Here is a 24,810-nt window from a genome sequence, read left to right as displayed (position 1 = left end):
TTATTAAAGAGGGCATTGGAAATATATAAAAAGAATCCACAATTAGCTAAGAACATTTTAAAATATTATGAAGATCAAAATCATCCATATAAAACAACTGGATTGATGTCAAGCAAACCTTCGGTTCTTGAATGTGAAAAGGACGCATTTGGCAAAACTATTAAGAACTTAGGGGGTTTTCCTTGGTTAGCAGCTCTCCCAATGATTTTCGCTGGTTTATATTATCTTATGAGTTCGGGTATGGATATATATAGAACAGTTAAAGAGAACAAATTTCTGGATGAAACATTAAAAGAACAGATTAGAAATAATAAGGCATCCGAAGGACGCGAAGAAGGATTAACCCATGTAGATAAAACTCAGGCAGATAAAATGATGCCATTAATTCAGGTCAAGCCCTTTGTACATTATAATTTCGATATCCCACGTGAAGAAACTTTCAACACACCAAAATATCATCCATCACTCTTTAAATATCGTTATTAAATGGAATTAAACCTATCATCTTATCAAAAACAAAAATTGAAGAAAGCTTGGTTTTATGATACAGGTGAAAAAATTAAATTGAATTCAAAACATGTTAAAAAAACAAATACTGATTATTATGGACTATTTCCATTATTATCTATTAGAAATGCAAATAAAGTATTTAGACAAATGGAAAATAATAAAGGTGCAGAACTCAACCTATCTAAAAAAGAAGTTGAAAATTTAATATTAAAAGCTTTATCAGATGATGATATAAAACAATATGTAAAAAAACTTAAAATACCTAATTTTAGAAACGTCTATTTAAATTTAAATGAATTACCTAAGAAAATTAGAAAAAATGAGTGTGGTATTGTTAATCTTTTTTTTCATTGGGTTTGCTATTTCAAAAAAAAAAAAAAAAAATCATATATATTATTTTGATTCTGTAGGGGGAGATGCACCTATAGAATTGAAAAATTATTTCAGAGGAAATAGACTCATTATAAATACAAAGAAAGTACAAAAGAAAAGTGATCCAGCTATTTGTGGTTATTTATGTATAATAGTTCTCTATTTGTTGGGAGTTAAAAAAATAAAATGGAAAGATATAATAAAAACAATTGGAATAGGTGATATTAAGGATGTTTTATACTATAAGCGTCCCTTGGACTAAGCATCCCTTGGACTAAGTCTTTTTAAAAGTAAATGACATTGATATATTACCTAAAGTGTAAGACAGAAACAAAATCAATGCGTGAGCATAAAGAAAATAAAAATGTAAATGAAGATTACATACATAAAATATAACATATATTTTAATAGCAAATTGTTATAAATGTGATTCAAAGAAATCATAGTATATAAAAGCTCTCAAAAAATAAATCTTATAAATGGCATCAAAACATAGTTCACTTCAAGATCTTTTGTTTGAAAAATATCAAGATAAAATTGTGAAATTACAATACAAGTATATTTATCCTGAAATTAAAAGGCATGGCAAGGAATATGATTTTCATATAAAATTTAATGATAAACATGGTTTTATGCCAAACAAAACAAGAAATTTACCAAAAATACGAGTTACAAAGGAAGATGGAAGTGCTTATCCTGAAGGTACAACTAGCTTTTTAGTTAACAATTATTTTGCGTACATGTGGAGTTTGATTAAAGTTTCAATGTTCAATACTGAGTTGGATAATAATTATAACGTTGGTCATGTTAGTACATTGAAAAAGCGCGCTAATATTTCAAACGAAGGTGAAGGAAGTGGTCAAGCAAGTGGTTTTATCGCTGAGAAAAAATATGGTTTGATTAAGGGTGATGGTTTGTTTTATCCTACAATTGATATGGGAGATTTAATTCCTGGTTTCTTTGATGATATAAGTGAGCCTATATTTGGTGTAGACATACACATTGTAATGACTTTAAAAGATGATTTGAGTGACTCATTGTTTACATTTAGTGACGCCGAAATAGCCCCACCTCGCGGAAAAATTAATTTAGAAAGTTATCGTTTAAAAGTTTGGTATATTGAATATGATGAAATTACAACGACAAACTTGATAGACGAATTGAAACATTTTAGTTTAGCTGGTAAATATGGGTTTACATATAAATGCTTTCAGTGTGTAGAATATCGAGGATTACCAGATTTAAATACTTTACGTATGCCCTTAAATGATTTTGTTTTTACTCAGGAACCAAACTGGGCATTTGTTTTCTTTATAAAAGATAAATTTCTGTACGACCAAAATGAGAATCCAACAAATTGGGACCATGCTAATATTAAAAATATTCAAATATTGTATGGAGAAGAAAGACATCCTTCCGAACCTCAAAATTATGAAATTGAAAAAGGAGATTATTATGAGTTATATCGTTCAAGTTCAGAATACGATGAAGCATTATATGGTCCTGATAGAATGATTTCTCAGTTTCACACGGTTGACAATTTTATAAAATATAATTGCTTTTTTAATATTGATTTGAGGAATAAACCAAAGAGTATTTCCACTGTGGAGAAATTACCAAAAATTTTAATTGCTGATTCTTCCAAATCTTTCAAGGGATTAAATTGTTATGTAGTATTTGTAAACCAAAAGACTATAGCTTATGATATGGTTATGAGTAGAATGATAGTTCAATATTTTTAATTAATTTTAAATTAATTAAATTAATTAAATTAATTGCTAATAAATGCTGTACAAACTGAAAGGAAATTTAAAAGATGGTGTATCTTTTAGTTTTGATAAACCTTCGGTTCTTGAATGTGAAACATTTGATAAACTTAAACACATAAAGTTTGGTGAAATAGGGTTGGTAGATATATATATTCCTGGATATGATAACACGTCAGAAAGAACGTCTGAAAGACTAAGTCCAAGGACGCTAAGCATTAAAGGGGTGTCTGAAGGGCACCTTAAAGGCGCCGAAAAGGTATTTGAAAGACTAAGTCCGAAGGACGCTAAGTCCGAAGAATGCTTAGTACAGGGGACGCTAAGTCCAAATGACGCTTTATCATCTGAAATTACATTTTTATTTGTGCCGGAAGAACTAAATTTAGAGGATGCGCATGAAAGGTGCCAGGAAGGCTATGCCCGAAGGATACTAACAAAGTATACAATAACTATTAATTTAGGTCAAGGTCTTAATTCAGCTGAAGATATTCAAAAGAATGTCATATATAAAGTTAAAAATATTCTAGAAACAGAAAAAAAGAACTGGGCACCAAAATATAAAATTGATTTAGAAGTGAGTTCTATTAGTATTGAATTTGATAAAAATGATAAATTAGTGAACAAAATATTTGACGCAATAGAATCAAGGGTGTTAAACTCTGAAAATGAAGGACTTTCTCTTATTAAAAAAGAACATGGTAAAATTAATCTAGGTTTACAAATCCAGGATGTATTTACTATTCAAAACTTAAAAAATCTTATAGAAGAAGAAAGAATAAATCTCATAGAAGAAGTACCGTTAGCTTTTGATATAAACAAATTTAAATTTGAGAAGAATAATAATGAAACAAGGGTATATAGTCCTGTAAAATTAATAATAGCCCATTCTGGTAAAATATTTATTTCAGGTCAAGCCCTTGATATTCCACAATATGCTGTTATAGAGTCGGGTAAAGAAATTGTATTCAAAGGTGAAAACCAGAAAGGAGTCACTCTTAGTTCAGGTCAAGCATCTGAAAGACTAAATCTGAAGGATGCGTCAGAAAGTCTAAGTCCAAAGGACACCATTGATATGTGTGTATATTCAAATTTTGTGGAAGGACCAATATTTAGATTTGTTGTAAATAAATTACCTGCTTATATTAAACCTGCTAATGTAATGTATTTTCGTTTTGGAGATAACATAGGTCTATTTGATAAATTAAAACTTACTTTCGAAGGAGAGGGTCTGAATTTAACTCAGGTCAAACACCTGAAAGGCTTAGTCCAAGGGACGTCCTTAAAAAATGTGAGCGTAATGATTGACTTACATGAAGTGCATCCTACGGACTAAGCATCCTTCGGACTTAGCCTCCCTTGGACTACACGCCCTGCAGACTTAGCATCCTTCAGATTTAGTCTTTCAGACGTTCTTTCAGACGTTCTTTCAGGTTTTATCTGGTATTCTCATAACCAAAAGGAGACGTTTCTATATTATTATTTAAATATACTTTATCGTCGTATGCTGATAATGCTATTTTATTTGTTTTAATAGTGTAAAGTTTCAACTCTTTTGATGTAATATTGTATACAGTTTCAGTTGTGCTTTTACCTTCAAACAAACAGTTTTTGTACATATCAAATTTCATTTTTTTTATATTTGATCTTTTTATTCCTTTACATACTTTTTTCTCTTTTATTTTTGTTATAAACTTTTTAGTATTTTTGCAAAACTTTGTTTCAGTTTCGTCATATCTAAAAGCATACATTTTTTATCTTAATCCAACCCATTCTCTTAATGTTATCCCGAGATATTCATCTTTGAATAAACCAATTACTTTTTTATTTACTCGTGGCATCCAATCAATTTTATAATCACTCGTATCGAAATAATGTATGTTGTTTTTTATATCTGTGTAAAGATCATCTGTTTCCACATAAATAATAAATGAATCAGTATCAGTTCCTAACAATTTAGCTTTATCACCATAATTCTTCTTCAAAAAATTATAATAAAACTTATACATTAATAACTTTGATAACTCTAAAACAACAAATCCACCATATATAGGTTTATTTAATGTTATTTCTTTCTTTTTTCTATATACAAGCACTTTATCATCATCTATTATTTGTCTATCTTCATAATTTTTACATCTTGCAAAATTTTTATATGAATAAAACAGGTCCACCTGACATCTGTTTCTTACCTGTTCCATTTGTTTTCCATATACTGAATTATTCATGAGTTTAAAAAAGTCCTTTTCAAATCCATTTTTAGCTTCTTGTCTAAGTTTTGTGTTTAAGTCAATGTAAGGTTTCAACCAAGCTTTTTGCCTAAATGATATTACTTTTTTTATGTCTTTTAAGATTATTCCTTGATTAAGGCATTCTTGTAACATTCTATAATCAATTAAATAATTGTTCTTTGATTTTAACGTGCACATAAGTTTAGTGCCAGTTGGTATTTTACCAATTCCCTTAGATATCATTTCTTTTTGATATTCGGATAATTCATCATAACTAGGTACATAATGTTCGGGTAACATTGGATAATTTTTAAATTTATCATGTAATTCCAATGGGATATCCAAATCAACGAGAAATGAATAACCATATTCTCCATCATAGGGTAAGCTCTTAATTGTTTCAATAGTGAAATCATTTACATCTTCATATTTAAATTCTCCTATAGGAAGGGGTTGACTAAGCGCATATCCATATAGATTATTAGCATCCAAGTATAAAATATAGCTAACATGCTTTTTACTGTTATATATACCTTTTTCTATCGCTTTTTCTTTGGATAGTTTAACAGTCTTTCCAATTTTATTATCATAAAAGTAACAATTATTAGCTAGTGCATATCTGTGTGGAATCATAGATATTCCACCCCTTATTCCAGTTTCATATGTTTCATACATTTCTCTATCTGATAATAATTCTAATGTTTGTTCAGTGTATTTTAATGAAGCATCATTAGCAAAATGTGGAGCAGATATATAATATACAGGGTCAAGACCATATTCTTTATAGCATTTTTCTCTGAAATTGTCAAAAACGTCATGTAATAAAACAGTATCTAATTTCAAGTATAAATTATGATATTCTTTTATAGTTTTGCATTTAAAATGTCTGTATACTTTATGTGCAAATTTAAGTTTAGAAGGGCTCACATTTTCATCATTTAAAGTTGAATACCATTCTTTACTTTTGCTAGGCAAATATAACTCATACATTTTAGTATAAGAATCCATCCATTCTGTAGCCGCGCCTTCGATTTACACGTCCACATTAACAGAATTTATTTGTTTCGCCGATCGGAGAGATAGGACGTAATTGAGTTGTCCGGGTTTAGTTTGTTGAACAGTATTTATTCTTTTCGACACCAACTCCCGGACCGTCTTAGGTAATCGCACGCGACAGCAAGATATGAGCGGACACGCGAATTATCGTTTAATTATAACTTTATGAGCGTTAGGCGTTCGGTGTGCTCCCGGTGAAGGCTTGCGACGAAGTGTTTTAACGAAAAGCCTTCTCGGCGATCCACGTACAATAGTCCTGGTTGATACGGGTACTACAAAAAAGGAGGAATTTCGATCGTTCGATTCCGAGAGCCAATCGGCTATCGACAACGAGGTGTTTGTCAGAATCGAACGATACGAAGAAACCGCAAACACGGAATGAAAACAAGGCTTCGCACGTAACGTCTCGCTTTAGAACGTTCGAGAAACGAAATTAATAATATAGTTTATAAAACGCTTACTTTCTTGAACACATTCATACATATAAATTCCCTTTTGTAAAACTAAATGTAAGTCTTCTTTTTTAAATCTCTTTAACATAGTTTTAAATTTGGAATAATCAACTGGCTTAAATACATTTCCATTACACTTTTTGCATCTTCCAATCATTTTAAGTACATCATGTTCGTTTATAGGAAGTAACTTCATATTTGTTATTTCTTGGACAGATTTGCAATGTGAACAAAAACAGTCGTTTACATCGAGTAAGTTTTTAATTAATGTATCTAAACTTTTGTCCATAAATCTAAATGTATCAATGAATCTCACCTCCATATGTATATTATTAATATCTCCTTTCTTTTTAATGATGGTTTTCGAATTGCATTCTTTACAGGTTTCAATAATTTCATTCTTATATTTTTGATTGCATTCTTTACATTTTGATACGTCATACTGTTGTTCATATTGATCAACAACTACGTTATTTATGGAAATTGTAACATAATTTTCTTTTGTGTTTGGCATTATATTTAGGGCTTTTTTATTTTTCCGTGTGTATTTAGCTCCTAGTTCCAGAATCCATCTTAGAAATAATTTAGAATCGTATTTCAAATTATGAAATAATATTGGTACAAAATTTGGTAATTTTAGTTTTAAATTGCAGTTGGTATGGGCTGCCCCGCGACAACGTCCTGTATAGTGATCGTGATCTCTTACTTTGCTTAGCGTCCTTTGGACTAAGCCCTTCGGGTGCCTTTCCTCGTCAGAAAATTCACCATTACAAATATGACATTTTTTAGCTTTTCTGAAATTGTCAATATCTTCTTTTGTCATTGCTATTGGTTTATTTACTTTTCTAAGTTCATAATATCTTTTTGCATATTTAACAATAAGGTTGTTAAATTCATTCATTAACTGTTCAACACTTCCATTATTTATTAATTGTGTTTCGTCTATTGTATCAAAGCAGAAACTATTTGGCTTATGCTCGTGAATGACATTTTTCATAATTGATTTTTGTAATGTTGCTTCGAAATCTGAACTAATTGTATATGGGTGATATTGCTCCGCACCTATGGAAAAATATTATCTATTTAATTTAGTGGGCATTTTTATTTTTTGTTTTTCATATATACACAAAGCAACATGATCATTATACTTTTCTTAGCGTCCTTTGGACTAAGCCCTTCGGGTCCTTTTCTCAAACGAATCGTTGCATTTTTCACACAAGTATCGTTTTCTACATTTTTTTATTATTTGTCCTTTTAATAAAGCACTCATATTTTTAATTCCAACTACATGCTCTTTGTATATTAAAAGATTTATACATTTATTATTTGTTTTCTTTGAAAATATACATTTTCTATCTTTATAATTATCACTTGTAATAGCTTGACCAATAGTAAACTTATCATTATTCTCATCTACTCTAAAAACATTTATAGCGATACTTAAAAAATCTTCGTATTTTTCTATATTTTCTTTTATAATTTGTACAGGATAATTCATATTTAACACTTCATACCTCGATATATCATATTCGTAAGGTCTGTCTACATGATCATCAGCAGGATTAAGTATACTCTCTAATGCATACTCAAAACATCTAAGATTTTCTTGCTTCTCGCATTTAAATTTATTAGTTTTAGTATTGTTAACATTAATGCAGCATTTTTTTGCTATAATATAATTGGGTAATTTAACATAAGTTCCACCTCGAAGAGGGGTGTATTTATCGGATTGTAAATCAAGTTGAATAACTCTATCGAATGTAAACTTGGTGTTTTTTGCATTAAAGCTAGCAAATTTATTTAAAATGATATTATGCATAAAATTGATTATATCTGATATGATATCCTCAGATAAAATATGCTCAACATTACTATGAAAATAATGTGTGTGTAAGTCAATTACATTACCACATAAATCCAATACATGATATTGCACCTTTGCAACTAATTTTACTGTTACAGCTGTATGTTTTCTAAATCCGGTTCGTATTTTATCTTCTACGTATGGTTTGGTTCTTCTAAGAAATATACTTAAATCACAACTATTTATATCCGAGTAGAATGAATAATCAACAAGCATGTTATTCCACACGCCTTTAGCTCTAACAATTTTTACTTCTTCTTCTTCATTGCAATAATTATTTGGTAATTCTTTAAAGTCTTTTGATTTATTTATAATCCTATCTTTCCTTTTTCTTGGTTGAGAAAAAATATTTTCATGAAAAGGAAATTCGTTACTAATTGATGGCTCCATTTATTAGTGAAAATTTTTATCAACATAATTTTTAGAGTTAACATTCTTAACATTCTTAAATCTGTGAAAGTTCTGAACATAATTCATCATTTTATTAATTCAGCTCAAGCACTTGAAAAGCATCAAAAGGTGCCTGAAAGGTGTCTGAAAGACTAAGCGTTGAAGTGCAAGCGTCCTACGGACTAAGCCTTTCTGGTGCGTCGAAGCGCTCGGATCACATATCACTCAGTAATTAGTCATGTTTAACTGTTATCTTCGTATGGCTCAGGGAGATAACACATGCCTAGTAATCTTGAGATTGCCGGTTCGAATCCCAACAATTCAAGATTTTATTTGCCAAGTGCGGCCGGCTTGGTAAATAATATGGCATGTAAAAAATAACTGAGTGGCGTTGTATGTGTGTGTCCTGGCGCCAGGAATAGGAATAGGCAAACCTTCAGTTCTTAACCTTCCAATTCTTCAACAAACTTTCGGTTCTTGAATGTGAAACATTCGACAAGAGCTATACAATTCTCTCTGTCACATCTAGGAAACTAGATATGAATTAGAAAAGAATGTATACCTCAGGGGCCCCTATAAGAGTGTTAAACTTTGAATCAAGAAATAAATTAAACTTAAATGGAACTAAAAAGAAAAAAAATCACCTGACGGTATGTACTCAAAATAAAAAAAAAACCAGCGCTGGCGAGCACATACCGTCAGGTGATTTTCCTCACAGAGGTTTTTGCATCTTTCAGCAATGTCTTAGTAGGTCACTGGCACAATGTTAATTCACTTGTAAACCTGCTTAAGATATATTTTTTTCTTTCAATTAATATTTTTTTCCATACTGGAAACATTCTTTTTAATTCAGGTCAAGCGTTTGAAAGGTACCTGAAAGGCAGCTGAAAGGTTTAGTCTGTAGGACGTTTAGTCTGTAGGACGCCTTGTAATAGTTCATTAATAAATTTGTCTAATTTAATATGCCATTCTAGTTTAAAATGTCTAGTCATATATCGTTTTGGAACTTCTTTAAAGCATACACCACAAGTAATTTTTTCATTTTGAAGTTTTTTACATTCGTAACAGGTGTAACTGATTCCATATTTTAAATTGTTTGATTTAACAAAATTACAATGTGGTTTAATGATTTGACATGTGGAACATTTCCTCTCCATTTATTATATAAAATTTTTTATTAATTCATCACTCTATTTAGTTGAAAAAATATTAAAAAGAAAAGGAAATAAAGTTTATGTTAAATGGTTAGGCTTTGATAATACACATAACCAATGGATAAATAAGAAGGATCTAATCACTTCGTAAGCATCCTTCGGACTTAGCGTCCCTTGGGCTTAGCGTCCTACGTTGTTTTTTTTTTAATTTAGGTGCTTTTATGAATGATTTTATATATGATTTTGATGTTTTTAGTTGATTAGCTCCCTCCACGGTGATGTTAGATGTTAAAACGATTTTCACCTTTTTGTCTCGGCCAGACGCTACCAGTAACAACACTCCGGTCTTACTAGCATTAATGCTCAAGCCATTCAGTTCGAATGCGGCGATAAGCCGCGTAAGATTTTCCTGGAGTTCTACCTTCGTGGAGGACAGGAGTAAAATGTCGTCGGCGTAACCCAAGGCGCTAACGACCCGATCCCCGATTCTGAAGCCAACATCCTCCGAGAGAACCCCCAGTGCTCTATCTACGACCAGATTGAACGGCAGGGGCGATAGAGGATCACCTTGTCTCACGCCACGTCCCAGCTGCGTCATCAACACCTCCTGGTCGACGGTGGGCTGTAACACCGTCCTAGCATTGTTGTAAATTGCTCTGATGTATTCTCGGAAAGGTGGCGGTAAACCCACTTCCTCGAAAGCTCTGTCAATGGCCGTGTGCGAAACCGTGTCGAATGCTTTCGACAGGTCCACACACGCCATATGGACAGTTCTACAGCGCCTCTGGGCGTGATCCAACACGGCCGACAGGACTGTGACATTCTAACAGACCCCATCAACCGATCGGAAACCCCTTTGGCGCTGGTCGAAAATGTCCAGAGCCGCTAGTTTTTGGCCAAGATCTTGTGGAAGTGTCTCAGCACAACGGATCCTATACTAAGGGATCGATAATCCGACGGCGCAGGCCGTTCCGGCTTCTTTTCTAGGAAAACCGTTCTGGTATTGGCGATCGACGATGGCGCCTCACCCGCAAGAAGCAACAGGTTAAACAACAGAGCGCGAATAACATTTGGAACTGCGTTCCATGCTCTCGGCTCTATTTCAGTAGGATAGTAAGGCCGGTTCTGGATCAGTTTTGTGTGAGTGTGAGAGAGAGGGTATCGTTGGGGAGTAAGAGAGAGAGATAGTTTCGGAGCAGTTTGTGGGCGCCCGAGGGATGGAGAGCGGGCTGGGCGGATGCATGGGGGGGTAAGTAGGGTGAGAGGGGAAGCGCGGTCGGGGGGAAGCGGTGGGTACGAGTCGCCGAGAGCGCTCGAGAGATGGCGTTCGGGGGTGGCGGTTCCTCCCGATTCGCGACCTTGACGCGACTCGCGCTTCTAGCGCGCGGTCCGCCGTCGCGATTCTTTAGGGGGGCGCGCCGCTTCTAGCGCGCGATCCGTCGTCGCGATTCTTTAGGGGGGCGCTTCTAGCGCGCGATCCGCGAGCGGGCGGCGGGCGCCCGGCGTCGAGGGACGGGGGATCGTCCGTGGGCGGTCGAGCGGACGGAGGGGCGTCCCTCGTCGCTCTCCTCCTCTCGAGGCGCGCGTTAGCGCGAGCGCGCTCGTCGCGTTTCGGGGACGAGTTTTTTTCCATTTTTCGGCGACGTCGCGCGTCCGGTGACGAGAGCGAGTATCCGGTTCGGTTAATCGGGGGCGCGTCCTCGCTATTTTCCCCGTTATAAAAGGACGCCGCGATGATCTCGAGGTATTAGTACGTTCGAGAATATTTCGCGGCGCGATGAAGCGCGCGCCGAGCGCTTTAACGAGATTAGCCGGAAGAGCGGTGAACGTTCGAATCGGAAGTATCGAGGATATATGGAATTTGGAGATACCGAATTGTTTGAAGAAAGAACTACGCGAACGTTATATAGAGGATCGTTTGTACTGTATAGAAGAGATCGACTTCGCGGAAGAGTTCGTGCGAGGGGCGAGCGAGACGCGATTCGACGAACCTTTCGCGAACGTCGGAGCCGATGGCTATTTGCTCTATCGCAATTGGAAACAGCGATACGGAATTCCGAAATTTTCGTGGGAGATGAATCACGTCGTGCATTGTTTCTTTAAGTTCGGTTGCCGATTCGAGAACGGAGAGTATTTCGAGGAGAACGAGAGATATTGCGCGTATTGCGCGCGTAGCTCGAGTTTCGCGAAAAGCGTATCGACGCACGTGAAGAAAACGGTGTATAGCGAGATGGTGCCCGCTTGCGATCTCGTCGACGAGGTTTTCGACGTGTCGAATAATTGGTGCGCCGGCTGCGAAACGAGAGCTTTGTTCTACATCGAGAATTACGACGAGGAGGAGACGTGGTTTATTTGTAAAAAATCTTGGCGTTCGTTAGACGACGAGTAACGAGATGGAGGCGCGCGATCTTCTCGATAGCGCGCGGGACGTCGCGACGGGGGACGCGTATCGCGCGTGGGCGCGACGGTGCGACGAGTGTCTCGAGTCTCTGCGGGAGAGATGTCGAGGAGAGCGCCGAGGGAGATCGACCGGAGCGATCAATTCTCTTATCGCTCGAATCGTTCGATTAACGGGCGCGAGAGACGATCTGCGTCGACGTTTCGAACGCGTGGGAGGCGGTGTAGAGGAACGCGAGGGATTCTCGTGGTCCGAGATCGAGACGGCTTTCTCTAGACGCGTTTTAACCGGCGCGGTTATTAATTTCGATTATATCGAACCTCGACGATTTCTCAAGGATGCTAGAGATACCGTGCTCGATCGAATACGCGATGTTATGAATAAATATAACGGTATTAAGGTCAATACCGTGTTTATTGGCGAGTTCGTTTCGGGCGACAAGATCGATGTTAAGACTATTGTCACGAAGAATTATTCGCTTCTACCTCTTTCCGACTTGCGAGAGTGGTACGAGAAGCGAGTGGTCGACGCTACTCTAGCCTCGTTGGAAGAATTTCAGGAGCGCGATAGCGGATGGGCGTTATCGCGAATATTCAATTTAACTGTGAACGTGAACAGATACAATCCTATGCACGCGGGATGTCACGTCAAATTGCCGCGAGAGATCGTGTTAAAGAGAGCGGTGATAAACGTGCAATCTAATGACAATGCGTGTTTCGCATGGGCGGTGGTCGCCGCTCTGTATCCAGCTGAAAAAAACGCGGGTCGGGAATCTTCGTATCCGCATTACACGACGGTGCTGAATCTGAAGGGCGTTAAATTTCCTATGAGTTTGAACAAAATTACTAGATTCGAACGTATTAACGACATATCTATTAATGTGTATACCGTTCGAAGTAAAAAGGAGGGAAAAGGCGGTTGTCGCGTTGTTCCTTTGCGTCTCACTGACGATAAAAAGGACAGACACGTTAATCTGCTGTATTTTAACGATACGACGCGACGAGATGACGCGACGCATTTCGCGTGGATCAAGAATCTGTCGCGACTCGTCGGCTCGCAACTGAGCGGTAGACGACATAAATCGCATATATGCGATCGGTGAGTATTAATTAAAAAAATCGTCGCGCGATGTTGATAATGCGCGAGATTTAAAATGTGCGTTATGTCGCAGATGCATGCACTATTTTCGAACGAGCGATAAGTTATCGGCTCACAGCGTGGACTGCGGAAGGATGAACGAGTGCGCTATAGTCCTTCCTACCAAAGACGACAAATGGTTAGAGTTTCGCAACTATAGTAGAAAGGAGCGACTTCCATTCGTGGTGTACGCTGATCTCGAATGCGTACTGAAGAAGAAAGAGGAGAGGAGAACGTCGAATACATCTATCGTTCAGCATCACGAAGTCTATAGCGCCGGATATTACGCGCGATGCGCGCTGGATGGCGTTAGCTCTACTTACAGAGCTTATCGCGGTGAAAATTGCGTATTGTGGTTCGTTAAAGAACTGCACGATCTAGCGCTTCGCGCGAAGACTATTCTCGATATCGATGCTCCTATGACGAATCTTACATCGGATGAATGGGAGAGATTCGTAAACGCGACGCGCTGCAGCATATGCGAGAAACCGTTCGAATTGGGAGACGCTCGCGTGCGCGATCACTGTCATCTGACTGGACGGTACAGAGGTCCGGCGCATTCGAATTGTAATTTAAATTATAAGGATACTTACGTAATTCCCGTATTTTTTCACAATTTATCGGGTTACGACGCGCATTTTATCATTAAAGATGTAGCTAACGCTTTTCCCGGCAGCGTGGAAATATTGCCGATAACGAAAGAAATGTATATCTCTTTCACGAAGAACGTCGAAGATGCGTGGGACGAGGGAAGGTTCGGGAAACGCTTGAAATTGCGTTTCGTGGATTCTTTCAAATTTCTAAGCGCGAGTCTCGAGAAATTGGCGTCGTATCTAGACAAAAGCGAATTGAGGATCGCGCGTTCGGAATTTTCCGATCTTAGCGACGCCGATTTCGAGCTTCTCGCGCGAAAGGGTGTATTTCCGTACGAGTATGTCGACGATGTAGATAAATTGTTAGAGACTCGTCTACCGCCGCGCGAGGCTTTTTACAGTTCGCTAACCGGTGACGCGATATCTGAGAGTGATTATGCGCGCGCGATAAGAGTCTGGAAGCGATTTCGCGTCGAAACGTTAGGCGATTATAGCGATTTGTATTTAAAGACCGACGTTCTTCTATTGGCCGATGTTTTCGAAAATTTTCGTGACGCGTGTATGAGAAGTTATAATTTAGATCCCGCGTATTATTACACGTTACCGGGATACACGTGGGACGCTATGTTAAAGTATACGAGTGTGCGATTCGAATTATTAACCGACATTGATATGGTGATGTTCGTGGAACGCGGAATACGCGGCGGGCTAAGTCAATGTTCCAATAGATACGCGCGCGCTAATAACAAATATTTACAGTCATACGATCCTTCGGAACCATCGTCGTATCTCATGTACTTCGATATAAATAATTTGTATGGATGGACGATGTGTCAATCGTTGCCTTACGAAAATTTTCGATGGGTCGATAACGTTACGAGCGTTGACTTAATGTCCGTGACATCGGACTCGCCTATCGGTTATATTCTAGAGGTCGACCTTGCATATCCGTCCAACCTTCACGATTCTCACGCTGACTTGCCATTCTGCCCGACGCGCGATAAGCCGCCCGGAAAACGAGACGAGAAGCTTCTCGCCACACTGTACGATAAAAACCGTTACGTAATATATTATCGCAATTTGCAGCAATGCGTTAGACACGGATTACGCATTACGAAAATACACAGAATATTGCGATTCGCGCAATCTTTATGGTTGCGCGAATACATCGAACTGAATACACGATTACGAATTAACGCGAAAAACGAGTTTGAGAAAAATCTATACAAATTAATGAATAATGCCGTGTTTGGCAAAACTATGGAGAACGTACGCAATCATTCGAATGTTCGACTCGTGACTCGATGGGACGGGCGATACGGCGCGGAAGCGATGATCGCGAAGCCGAATTTTCACAGTAGAAGCGTTTTCGCGGAGGATCTCGTAGCTGTAGAATTGCGTAAACTCGAGGTTAAGTTTAATAAACCGATTTATGTAGGTATGTGTATTCTCGATATATCTAAGATTCGTTTATACGAATTTCACTACGAGTACATGTTACCATTGTATCGAGATAAGTGTAAAATAATGTACACCGATACGGATAGTCTCATTTATCGCGTCGAATGCGAGGACATATACGAGAATATGAAACGCGATATCGACAAATTCGATACGAGCGATTACGCAATGGGTAATGCGTATGGAATGCCTCTCGCTAATAAAAAAATACCCGGTGCGATGAAGGATGAGAACGCTGGCGCGATTATGACCGAATTTATTGGACTCAGAACGAAAATGTACGCGTTGCGAGTCGCCGGTAAAAGCGATACGAAAAGAATCAAGGGTGTTAAGAGCGGCGTTGTCGCGAGAACGATAACGTTTGACGATTACGCGCGCTGTCTTCGACAGGGGATCGAGATGAAGCGCGAGCAGTTTTGTATAAGATCCGAGTTACATGAGATGTATACAGTATCGGAATTGAAGATCGCGCTCAGTCCGCACGATGACAAACGATACACGATATCGGGAACTACGGATACGTTACCGTGGGGACATTATAAAATACCGTTGTAGGGAGCGAAAAAATACTATACGTTTCTTAAAACATTTAAACTTTAGTTAGTAGTTTATTGTTAGTATAAACATATTTTATAAATAATATATTACCATTGTATTTTCGATATAATTCACGGTTGCGTCGAAAAAACATCGGTAGACATTCTACGAATCGTTTCGAAGAACAAATTTGCGCGAATAATATAATTTGAATATAATTTGAATATAATTTATTGTAATAGATTTTAATAAAATAATAAAAATAAATCGGTTTTATTTATAATAGATTTTAATAAAAAATCGTGAAAATGTTCGATCAGTCTTATATATAATAGATATTGTAATAGATATTGTATAAAATCTATTATAAATAAGACTGATCGTACATTTTCACGATCTTTCTATTATGCTCTCGGAAGTGTTTTATATAGAATAATGTGAAAAAGATGTTAATGCGAGTTTTAGTATTATCATAGTGACGTAATAAAGAATGTATACAAAGCGCGAGAAAGAGTACGTATAAAGTGTGAAAGAGAGAACGCAGGATACGGCGGCCGCGTAGCGGTGCGAGAGAGAACTCGTATAGAACGCGAAAAAATTCGTATATAACGCCAAAAAACGAATTTTTTGTGTTTTTGCGATGTAAAAGTCGTGGAAACCACCATTCTGTCCAAGTCTTGGCAAATCTCGACTCGATTTGGCAAATTCGCGTTCTATTTCATTGGCATCGAACATATATTATGCTACATGCAAACGAGACAGAATGCGAGAATTTGCCATAAATCGAGTCGAGATTTGCCGCGAATTGGGCAGATCGATGATTTCCATGACTCTTTATTATATTCTTGAAAGCGTTATATATAGAGCAACGCGAGAATAAAGCCACCGCGAGAATAAAATTACCGCGAGATACGACGTTCGCTTAAGAATGCGATGAAGAATATATATAAAATATAAAAAAGAGTTCGCATAAAGCGCAAAAGAGAGAACGCAGGATGTGGCGGCCGCGTAGCGGCGCGAGAAAGAATTTATATGGAGCGCAAGAGAGAACTCGTACAAAATTACGATTGTTTTATAATTATACGATTTAAAGATTAATAATGGTAATCACTCTAATCGATTATTTAAACGGTTAATCGATTTTCGCAAGTCTTAATTTTAATTGTATTGTGTTATTATTTTTTTCTTTGTTTTATAATTATACGATTATTTTAGTTTTAACGTCTACAATTTTTTCTAAGATTTTCTTTGTTATAATTATACGATTATTTTAGTTTTAACATGTCTACAATTTTTTCTAAGATTTTTTTGTTTTATAATTATACGATTATTTTAGTTTTAACATGTCTACAATTTTGCATAATATGTATAATATGTATAATATGTATAATATGTATAATATGTAGTTTTATTTAATAAAAATACATTTTTATCATAATACAGCTGTTTTATTTATCCAAGAATTGTGCGATTCGTCCATTCCTAACCATTTCACGTAAATCTTGTCACCCTTTCGACGCAGCACCTTTTCTACGAGATACACGTCGGGATCGCCAACGCGCAACAATTCGTGCTCGTAGAATCCTCCAGCGATCGGCTCGCCGCGCGAATCCTTTAATAGATACGTTACGGGATTAGTCCGTTGTATCTTAGTTATTCGAAAAATCTCTGTAGTCCAGTTGGGTGTGAAGCCTTTCTCGAAAATCGTCTTAAATTTACTGATGCGTACCGGATCGGCTACTTTGAATTTCGCCGGAGCCGCGATTTTTATATTGCTGTATACAGTATTTAAAAGTTTATCGGCAATTTTTGGAGTTACGTCGACAGGTCTCATATTTATAGTGCGATGTTTTCGCGTGTTATATTCCTCGACGAGTCGTGGTAATTCGTCGATCCACTTGTACGTTCCATTTAGCGTGAAGTACTTCCACATAGAATTTTTGAGCGTACGATTGAATCGTTCGACTATCGACGCTTTCATCACCGAATATGTCGAATAATGATTTACTTCGTGCTTCTTCGCGAAATTTCGCATATCGGCATTGTAAAATTCTTTTCCTTTATCGGTTTGTAGATTTTTCGGACATCTCTTAGAGTCTCGTATTATTTTAGATAACGTTCGAGTAACCTCGTTCGCGCTTTTACTCTTAAGCGGTACAGCCCATGCGTATTTGCTTAATACGTCGATAACGGTGAGTATGTAGTTGTGGCCTTTATTGAGTCTCGCGTAAGGACGCATCTCGACCACATCCGCTTGCCATAGGTCGTCGTACCCGCGCACCGCAACGCGACGACGCGAGAAGTTTCTTCTCGCGGGCGCGTGCAATTCCTCGACTAGTCTTCGTTTTTTAACGCTCATAATTCTTTTTTCTTTCTCTCGAGAATAACGTTGAATTGAATCTCTTTTTCAAGCGGTTCGCCGCTCCCGCTAATCTTTCTTTCGAGCGGATCGTCGTTCCCGCTAATCTCTCTTTCGAGCGGTTCGCCGCTCCCGCTAATCTTTCTTTCGAGCGGTTCGCCGCTCCCGCTAATTCTTGCTAGTTCTCTCACTTTTCTTGATAGCTCGTCCGCGTCTCTCTTCAATCGTGACGTTGAATTTTCCAATTCTCGTATCTTCGTCTCGGATTTCACTGCAGAATTCGCCGCGATACGCGATTTTTGACTTAGTTCCCGTATTGCTTTACCTTGATTTAACATTACTTTATAATCACTCGCGTTTCTCGTCGAGGACTCCGCCGCGTTGAGCGATATATTTTTTTTCGCAATCTTGATTTGATCGTTTAAACCTTTGATTTGTTTATCTAAAACATCGATTCGTTTATCTAGAGCGTTAGCGCTCGTTTCTATTCTCGAAATGGAATTTTCTACAGCGTCTATTCGTTTACTTAGAACGTCATCGCGCGTTTTTATCTCGGAAACGAAACTCTCCGCGACGTCTATTCGTTTACCTAAAGCGCTATCGAGCTGAGCGAGTCTCGTAAACAGTAGAATGACGCCTTGTCCCGCCTCGTTCGCGTCTTTTCTCAATTGCGATGTGATTCCCTCGACGTAGCTTTTGCTTGTCGCATCGGCGTCCTCCTCAGGTTGAGCCAAGCGTTTTATCTTACGCTCTCTCGCGTCGTATTCAATGGAAGAGCTTAGACACAGCGCGTTATCGCGTACGTAATTTCGCAGAGACTCGATAGCCGGACGTAGTCTTCCGGTTCTCGCGTCGTAGCCTCGATTTTTTAAAGGCGAGCCAAATTTGCTCACGGACATCGCGAATTCCGCGTACGACTGTGACGGTCATTCACGCGACAGTTCAATTTATACGATCGCTCCTGTTTCGCGAAGCTCCTCGATTATCGATAGAATCTCGTTTTCGTGAGCGTTGTTGCCGGCTCGACGCGAAGCGTCTAACAATCGCAGACGATCCACTAATTTGTTTGGATCGTCCCAATGGACGTAATCGATTTTATTGTTCGTGACACGCATAGTCGACGATACGCGACCCGCGCCTGTTTTTTTCGCGCCGCTGTTGTGAATAAGCGGAGCGATAATAAATTTGTATTTATATCCTTTATTTCCTAAGACAGATTTTTTAGCGTCATGATCACGTCTATGAGCGTTCGTTGTTAACAATATACTTCTGTATGTTAATTTATCTTTTTCTGTATATATGAGACTATTAGGAATTTTCATAAAAATTAATTCATACAAACCGGGAGTACCGACATATTTAATCTCATCTATAAATATGGAATCATTCGCGTCTACGTCAAATCGCTTATCGCCGAGCATCGCACTTTTCTCGCCGATGTAAACTCCGTAAACGTGATCAATCTCGTTCGGCGCTTCTCCGCCGAGAAGAGTTCCCATATATTTTCGCCCTAACGGTCCTAGTCGACCGTGCGATATTTCGCGATCTTGAGAAATTCGCGAAATTTGTTTAACGGGTATTTCGAGCATCGAGGGCGATTCGAGACTCTCGGATTCGAACGTTTCATATTCTTCGGTTTCGTTTCGCGCGAATGGATCTCTTTCGACGGAAGATTCGTTTAATGGAGTAGAAACGGCGTTCAATCGTCGTCGAGCGCGTATTTGTTTCGCTTTAGGTTTTTTCCAAACGGGGGTTAATGCTTCGTCCTTCCATTTTTCCTCGATACTCGTCGAAGGTGAAACGTCGATCGCGTCTTGTTTTATCGTTTCGCGCTTAATTTCGTTTCGCTCTATCTCGTCTCGCTCGGCGCGATTAGCGATGCGCCGCAGCGGTTCGACGATTGGTTTGAAACGACTCTCTATCGCGATCTCGCTTTCCATTTTTCCGGTCTTCAATGCTCTGTGTTTTTTACGAATCGATGCGCGCGTTTTAGCTATCTCTTTTGCTGTCTTTTCGCGTTCACCAATATTTGTCGAGGCCATTGCAACTTCTTCTAACTCGCGAGAGAGCGATCGATGCGTTCGACGTATTCGCGACAACTGATCGCTCTACGGTACAATGAAGTCGTTAAATCCTCGTCTGTATCTACCAGCGCGGAGCGCGCTATCTTTGTCGATCACTAAGAAACCATATTTATATCGCCAACACGCGCAACATAGCGCGTGAAAATTTTCGTACGACATATCCGTGTTCACGTGATCGTTGTATGCGTGACGTAAATTAGTACCATCCTGTTTAAAGAGAATTAACAGATTAGCGTTATCTCGAATCAAATGTTTCGGTATTTTAGCATACGTTTAGCACAGATAGAAGCAATCGACGTTCGAATGTCGACCCATAGCGAAATATTCCCTGATAGTATTTTGTTTGTCACATGCTACATCGTCGAACACGAATATCGAATTTGGGAGAGCTTCGCTGGGTGAAATAACGTCAAAGTTATTAGAAAATGTGAAATAACCTATATCTTCCATTGGTGTTAATAAATTTTCTAAATATTGATATTTAGGCTGTTGCAACGACTTTGAGTAAACATAAACGTTCTCGAAGCGTACGCCATGCGGACTCTCCAACAAACTTATTAATGCGTTTGTTTTGTCGCAACTAGAAGGCCCGCAAATGACGCAGCGAATAGCGCTCGGTAATAGACGACCGTGTCTACGCGTTTTTTTCGATGGTCGCGTTTTATTATCGAGGTTCGTCACCTTTATCGCGATCGGTTGCCGCACGAAGCGCATTCCTCTTGCTGCGCGCGTGCGCGGTACACTCGCGTAAGGCAGGGCGAGACCTTTTTATTTATATACGAATAGATCGCCATCAATCGCGCAGTAGCGAATTGCGCGCGGTGAATCGAGATGTTTATTTTACTAATAGATGGCGACGATATTCTCGATTTCACCACCGATCAATTGCGTTATATTCCGAAAATAATTTTACTAAAGCATTTCGGTCGTTACGTAGAACGATTGTGGGAAAAATTGCCTGAATATATAAAAGTGGATCCGGAGGTGCGGCGCTACCGTCGATGTCTAGAGCATTATAATCGCCCTTGGCAACGAACACACATCGACGGTCCGGCGCCGCTTGTTAAAGATTGCAGCGAATGCAATTCGCGAAACAGCAGTACGGTGTGAGTCATGGCGCTGGCTTATTGAATAGAGCGATAAACGCGCTCCCTTTCGAACTACATATACCTGGATATCAATTTTGCGGGCCGGGTACTCGTCTTGCGAAACGACTCGCGCGAGGCGATCGAGGTGTCAATCCTCTGGATGCAGCTTGTCGCGAGCACGATATCGCGTACTCGCAGAGCGGCGAGCTCGCTGATCGACACGTCGCTGACCACGCGCTCGCCAAAAAAGCGCGCGAACGCGTCGCGGCTAAAGATTCGACTCTCGGCGAGAAAGCAGCCGCAGCGGCTGTATGGATGGCTATGAAATCGAAGACCAAACTTGGAATGGGTACAACGAAAATCAAAAGAAAAAAGAACAAAAGGAGAATAATCGCTACAAGAAAAAGAACGCTTCCGATAGCGAAACGCGGCGGCTTTTTACCCCTACTACCGTTATTGGGAGCTCTCGGTTCTTTAGCCGGGGGAGCGGCGGGAATCGCGAAAGCGGTGAACGATCGCAAAGCAGCGCGACGACAACTGGAAGAGTTACAGCGTCATGATCGCGCAATGGAAGGTCGCGGTTTATATCTCGCACCATACAAACGTGGGAGTGGCGTGTCTTCAACAAAAAGAAGAGCTAAAAAAAAACTTCGCGTAAACAGACGCTAGAAATTCTCCCATCCATCGGAGCAACGACAAACGAACAATTAAATCGCGCAGCAATACTCTCGCGCGTACCTCATTTTAGAGGTGTGTTTATGCGCAACGCACTTCCGTCGCAAGCGCGCCGCGATGAGAGCGGCATTGTGAATTTAGACGACGCATCCGGATCGGGTACTCATTGGGTGGCGCGAAAAAGGGGGACGACGCAATTTACTACGACGGTTTCGGCGATCTTCGTCCTCCGCGCGAACTCGCGCATTATCTCGGACGCGACGCGAACATTCGATACAATCGTCGCTCTGAGCAGACGCGCGATCAAAATATTTGCGGACAATTGAGTCTTCGATTTCTCCGAGAAGTCGATTGGAGGAAGCGTCGACTATAATATCAACCGTTATTCGTCAATTGAACGCAGTTTGATCGCTCTCGCCAATCATGTCGCTGACTCTCACTCTTTCCGGACGAAGCAGTATTCTCGCGGCGAGTTATTTTCCGCCTCTCGATTTAAACGACGACGATTACGAATTAGGTTTAACCAATTTTGAAACTTATAATACAATACCGAATATAAATTCCACGAATAATAAATTTTACTTCGATAATAATGACGAGATTATCGCGATTCCAATAGGATCTTACGAATTAAGCGCTATAAACGCGTATCTAAGAGCGGCGATTCGTCATAAACGACGAGCGAGAGAGGAGGAACGAGAACGCGAAAATGAAAAACCGGAAACGAACGATGACGATTACATATACGATGTTGATGACGATTATTTCGAAGACAATGAGAATGGCGATAAAAGTGAAAATTCTATAACGCTTCGCGGTAACGATAACACTATGAGAAGCGAAATTAAATGCGCATATCGAGTAAATTTCACAAAACCCGATAATATCGGTTCGCTCCTAGGTTTCTCGTCTCGTGTATTACAACCGAATAAATGGTATGCATCCGATAAACCAATAAATATTATGGCCATTAACCTTATTCGAATAGAGTGCAACGTTACAACAGGAGCGTATCATAACGACAAATCCGCGCATACTATACACGAATTCGCGCTTAACGTTCCACCTGGATATAAAGTGTCGGAGATTCCAACGCAGATCATTTACCTTCCGATCATCGCACGGACCATTACCGATATAAATGTGCGTGTTGTGGATCAAAACGGAAAATTGATCGATTTTCGCGGCGAAGAAATTACGATTCGTCTACACGTGCGACGAAAACGGTAGAGAAGCGCGCGATGCTCGTAGTGAACGGATCGAACGCGAGAAACGCACCTATTATCACTGTCGCGTCACCTCTAAACGCGGAAAAGAGAAGAAAAAAGGGAGGAAAACTAACCGTCGCCAACGAGACTTTTCTGCGCTCTTTGGGTTTTGTCGTGCCGAGAACCGCTTCTTCGTAAAAAGCGGAATGTGCGACATTCTAAGTATCAGCGGGGAGCCGATCTTCGACGATCGCATCGTTAAGATCGAAACTCACACGTACAACCCTTACGCCAATACTACGTTCGGAAATAGCGATGAGATACGAATTCCTATACAACAGCAAGATTTGTATACGTTACCTTGCGACAGTTTTATCTACACTGAGGGCAGACTCGAGTCGAAGGAAGCATCGAACGCGCAAGAGGAAATTGCATCGGTAACGAGATTAGTAAACAATTGCGCGGCGTTTATGTTCGAGGAAATTCGCTACGAGCTCGATGGTGTAGAGATCGATCGAAACAGAAACGTTGGAATAACGAGTACGATTAAAAATTATGCGTCGCTGACAGTCGAAAGAAGTAAAATATTAAAAAACGCTGGATGGGACTTATTAGCAACAACTCATTCGTCAATTGGTGATTTTAATTTTTGCGTACCTCTTAACGTGCTATTAGGTTTTTGCGAAGATTACAAGCGCGTTGTGATCAACGCGCGACACGAGCTTATTTTAATACGAGCGCGCAACGATAACAATTGCGTTATATCGCGCGAAACACAAGAACCTAAAATCGTTTTGTTAAAAATACAATGGCGAATGCCTCATATAGTATTGAATGATGTTAATAAATTAAGATTATTGCGCACGTTAGATAGTGGACGATATTTGAGCGTCGCTTTTCGCTCATGGGATCTTTACGAGTTTCCGCTTTTATAGAGCACGACCAAACACTCGTGGGCCGTCAAAGCGGCAACACAACTCGAGAAACCGCGATACATTATCTTCGCGCTACAATCTGGAAAGAAGAACGTTCTGTCTGAGGAGCCTTCTTTATTCGACAATTGTAAACTAACTAATGTCAAACTATATCTTAATTCCGATTTTTATCCTTACGATGACATGAATTTAGATTTCGATAAATATAAAATCGCCGTATTATACGATATGTATTCGAAATTTCGAAAAACGTACTACGGATGCGAAAACGACGAAACGCTCTTAAATCTAGATAAATTTTTAATTCACGGCCCACTCGTAATCATCGACTGTTCTCGACAGAACGAGTCGATTAAGAGCGCCACTGTGGACGTTCGCATAGAGTTCGACTGCAAGGAAAACATCCCCTCTAATACCACAGCTTACTGTCTTATTATTCACGATCGAGTGGTAGAATACAATCCGCTCACTAACGTCGTGCGCAGAATCGTGTAAGCGCAATGATACTCGAAAAAATATAAAGACAGAATAAAACGCTTAGAA

General features: G+C 39.1%; 3 protein-coding genes across 3 annotated transcripts; 2 read left to right on the top strand and 1 right to left on the bottom strand.

The window, feature by feature from the left end:
• Positions 1 to 12,185: 12,185 nt before the first annotated feature.
• On the top strand, positions 12,186 to 13,292 carry LOC138943671 (uncharacterized). The gene has a single exon (XM_070314633.1). It carries the CDS (start codon positions 12,186 to 12,188, stop codon positions 13,290 to 13,292), a length of 1,107 nt encoding a protein of 368 aa, XP_070170734.1.
• Positions 13,293 to 14,748: 1,456 nt separating this feature from the next.
• LOC138943670 (uncharacterized) lies at positions 14,749 to 15,936 on the top strand. The gene has a single exon (XM_070314632.1). It carries the CDS (start codon positions 14,749 to 14,751, stop codon positions 15,934 to 15,936), a length of 1,188 nt encoding a protein of 395 aa, XP_070170733.1.
• A 1,635-nt stretch (positions 15,937 to 17,571) lies between these two features.
• Positions 17,572 to 19,176, bottom strand: LOC138943669 (tropomyosin-like). Its single transcript, XM_070314631.1, has 3 exons — positions 18,307 to 19,176; positions 17,702 to 18,064; positions 17,572 to 17,586 (listed from the first exon to the last, which is right to left on the bottom strand). The coding sequence occupies exons 1-3, from the start codon at positions 19,174 to 19,176 to the stop codon at positions 17,572 to 17,574; spliced, it is 1,248 nt and encodes a 415-aa protein (XP_070170732.1).
• Positions 19,177 to 24,810: the final 5,634 nt, after the last annotated feature.

This window comes from Polyergus mexicanus, unplaced genomic scaffold (assembly GCF_030449975.1).
Source record: "Polyergus mexicanus isolate NDT 795.1 unplaced genomic scaffold, iyPolMexi1.0 SCAF_31, whole genome shotgun sequence".
In the NCBI taxonomy this organism is placed as follows: Eukaryota; Metazoa; Arthropoda; class Insecta; order Hymenoptera; family Formicidae; genus Polyergus; species Polyergus mexicanus.
Note: the sequence above shows the minus strand (reverse complement) of the source record. Positions and strands in the feature narration are given on the sequence as shown.

Bases quoted from the DNA above. Each gene is read 5' to 3' on its own strand.
- LOC138943671 (XM_070314633.1), top strand. From the start codon at position 12,186: ATGGAGGCGCGCGATCTTCTCGATAGCGCGCGGGACGTCGCGACGGGG.
- LOC138943670 (XM_070314632.1), top strand. From the start codon at position 14,749: ATGTGTCAATCGTTGCCTTACGAAAATTTTCGATGGGTCGATAACGTT.
- LOC138943669 (XM_070314631.1), bottom strand. From the start codon at position 19,176: ATGTCCGTGAGCAAATTTGGCTCGCCTTTAAAAAATCGAGGCTACGAC. The intron at 18,065-18,306 runs GTTATTCTCGAG...GTACCGCTTAAG, and splicing joins AAAAAGAGATTCAATTCAAC to AGTAAAAGCGCGAACGAGGT.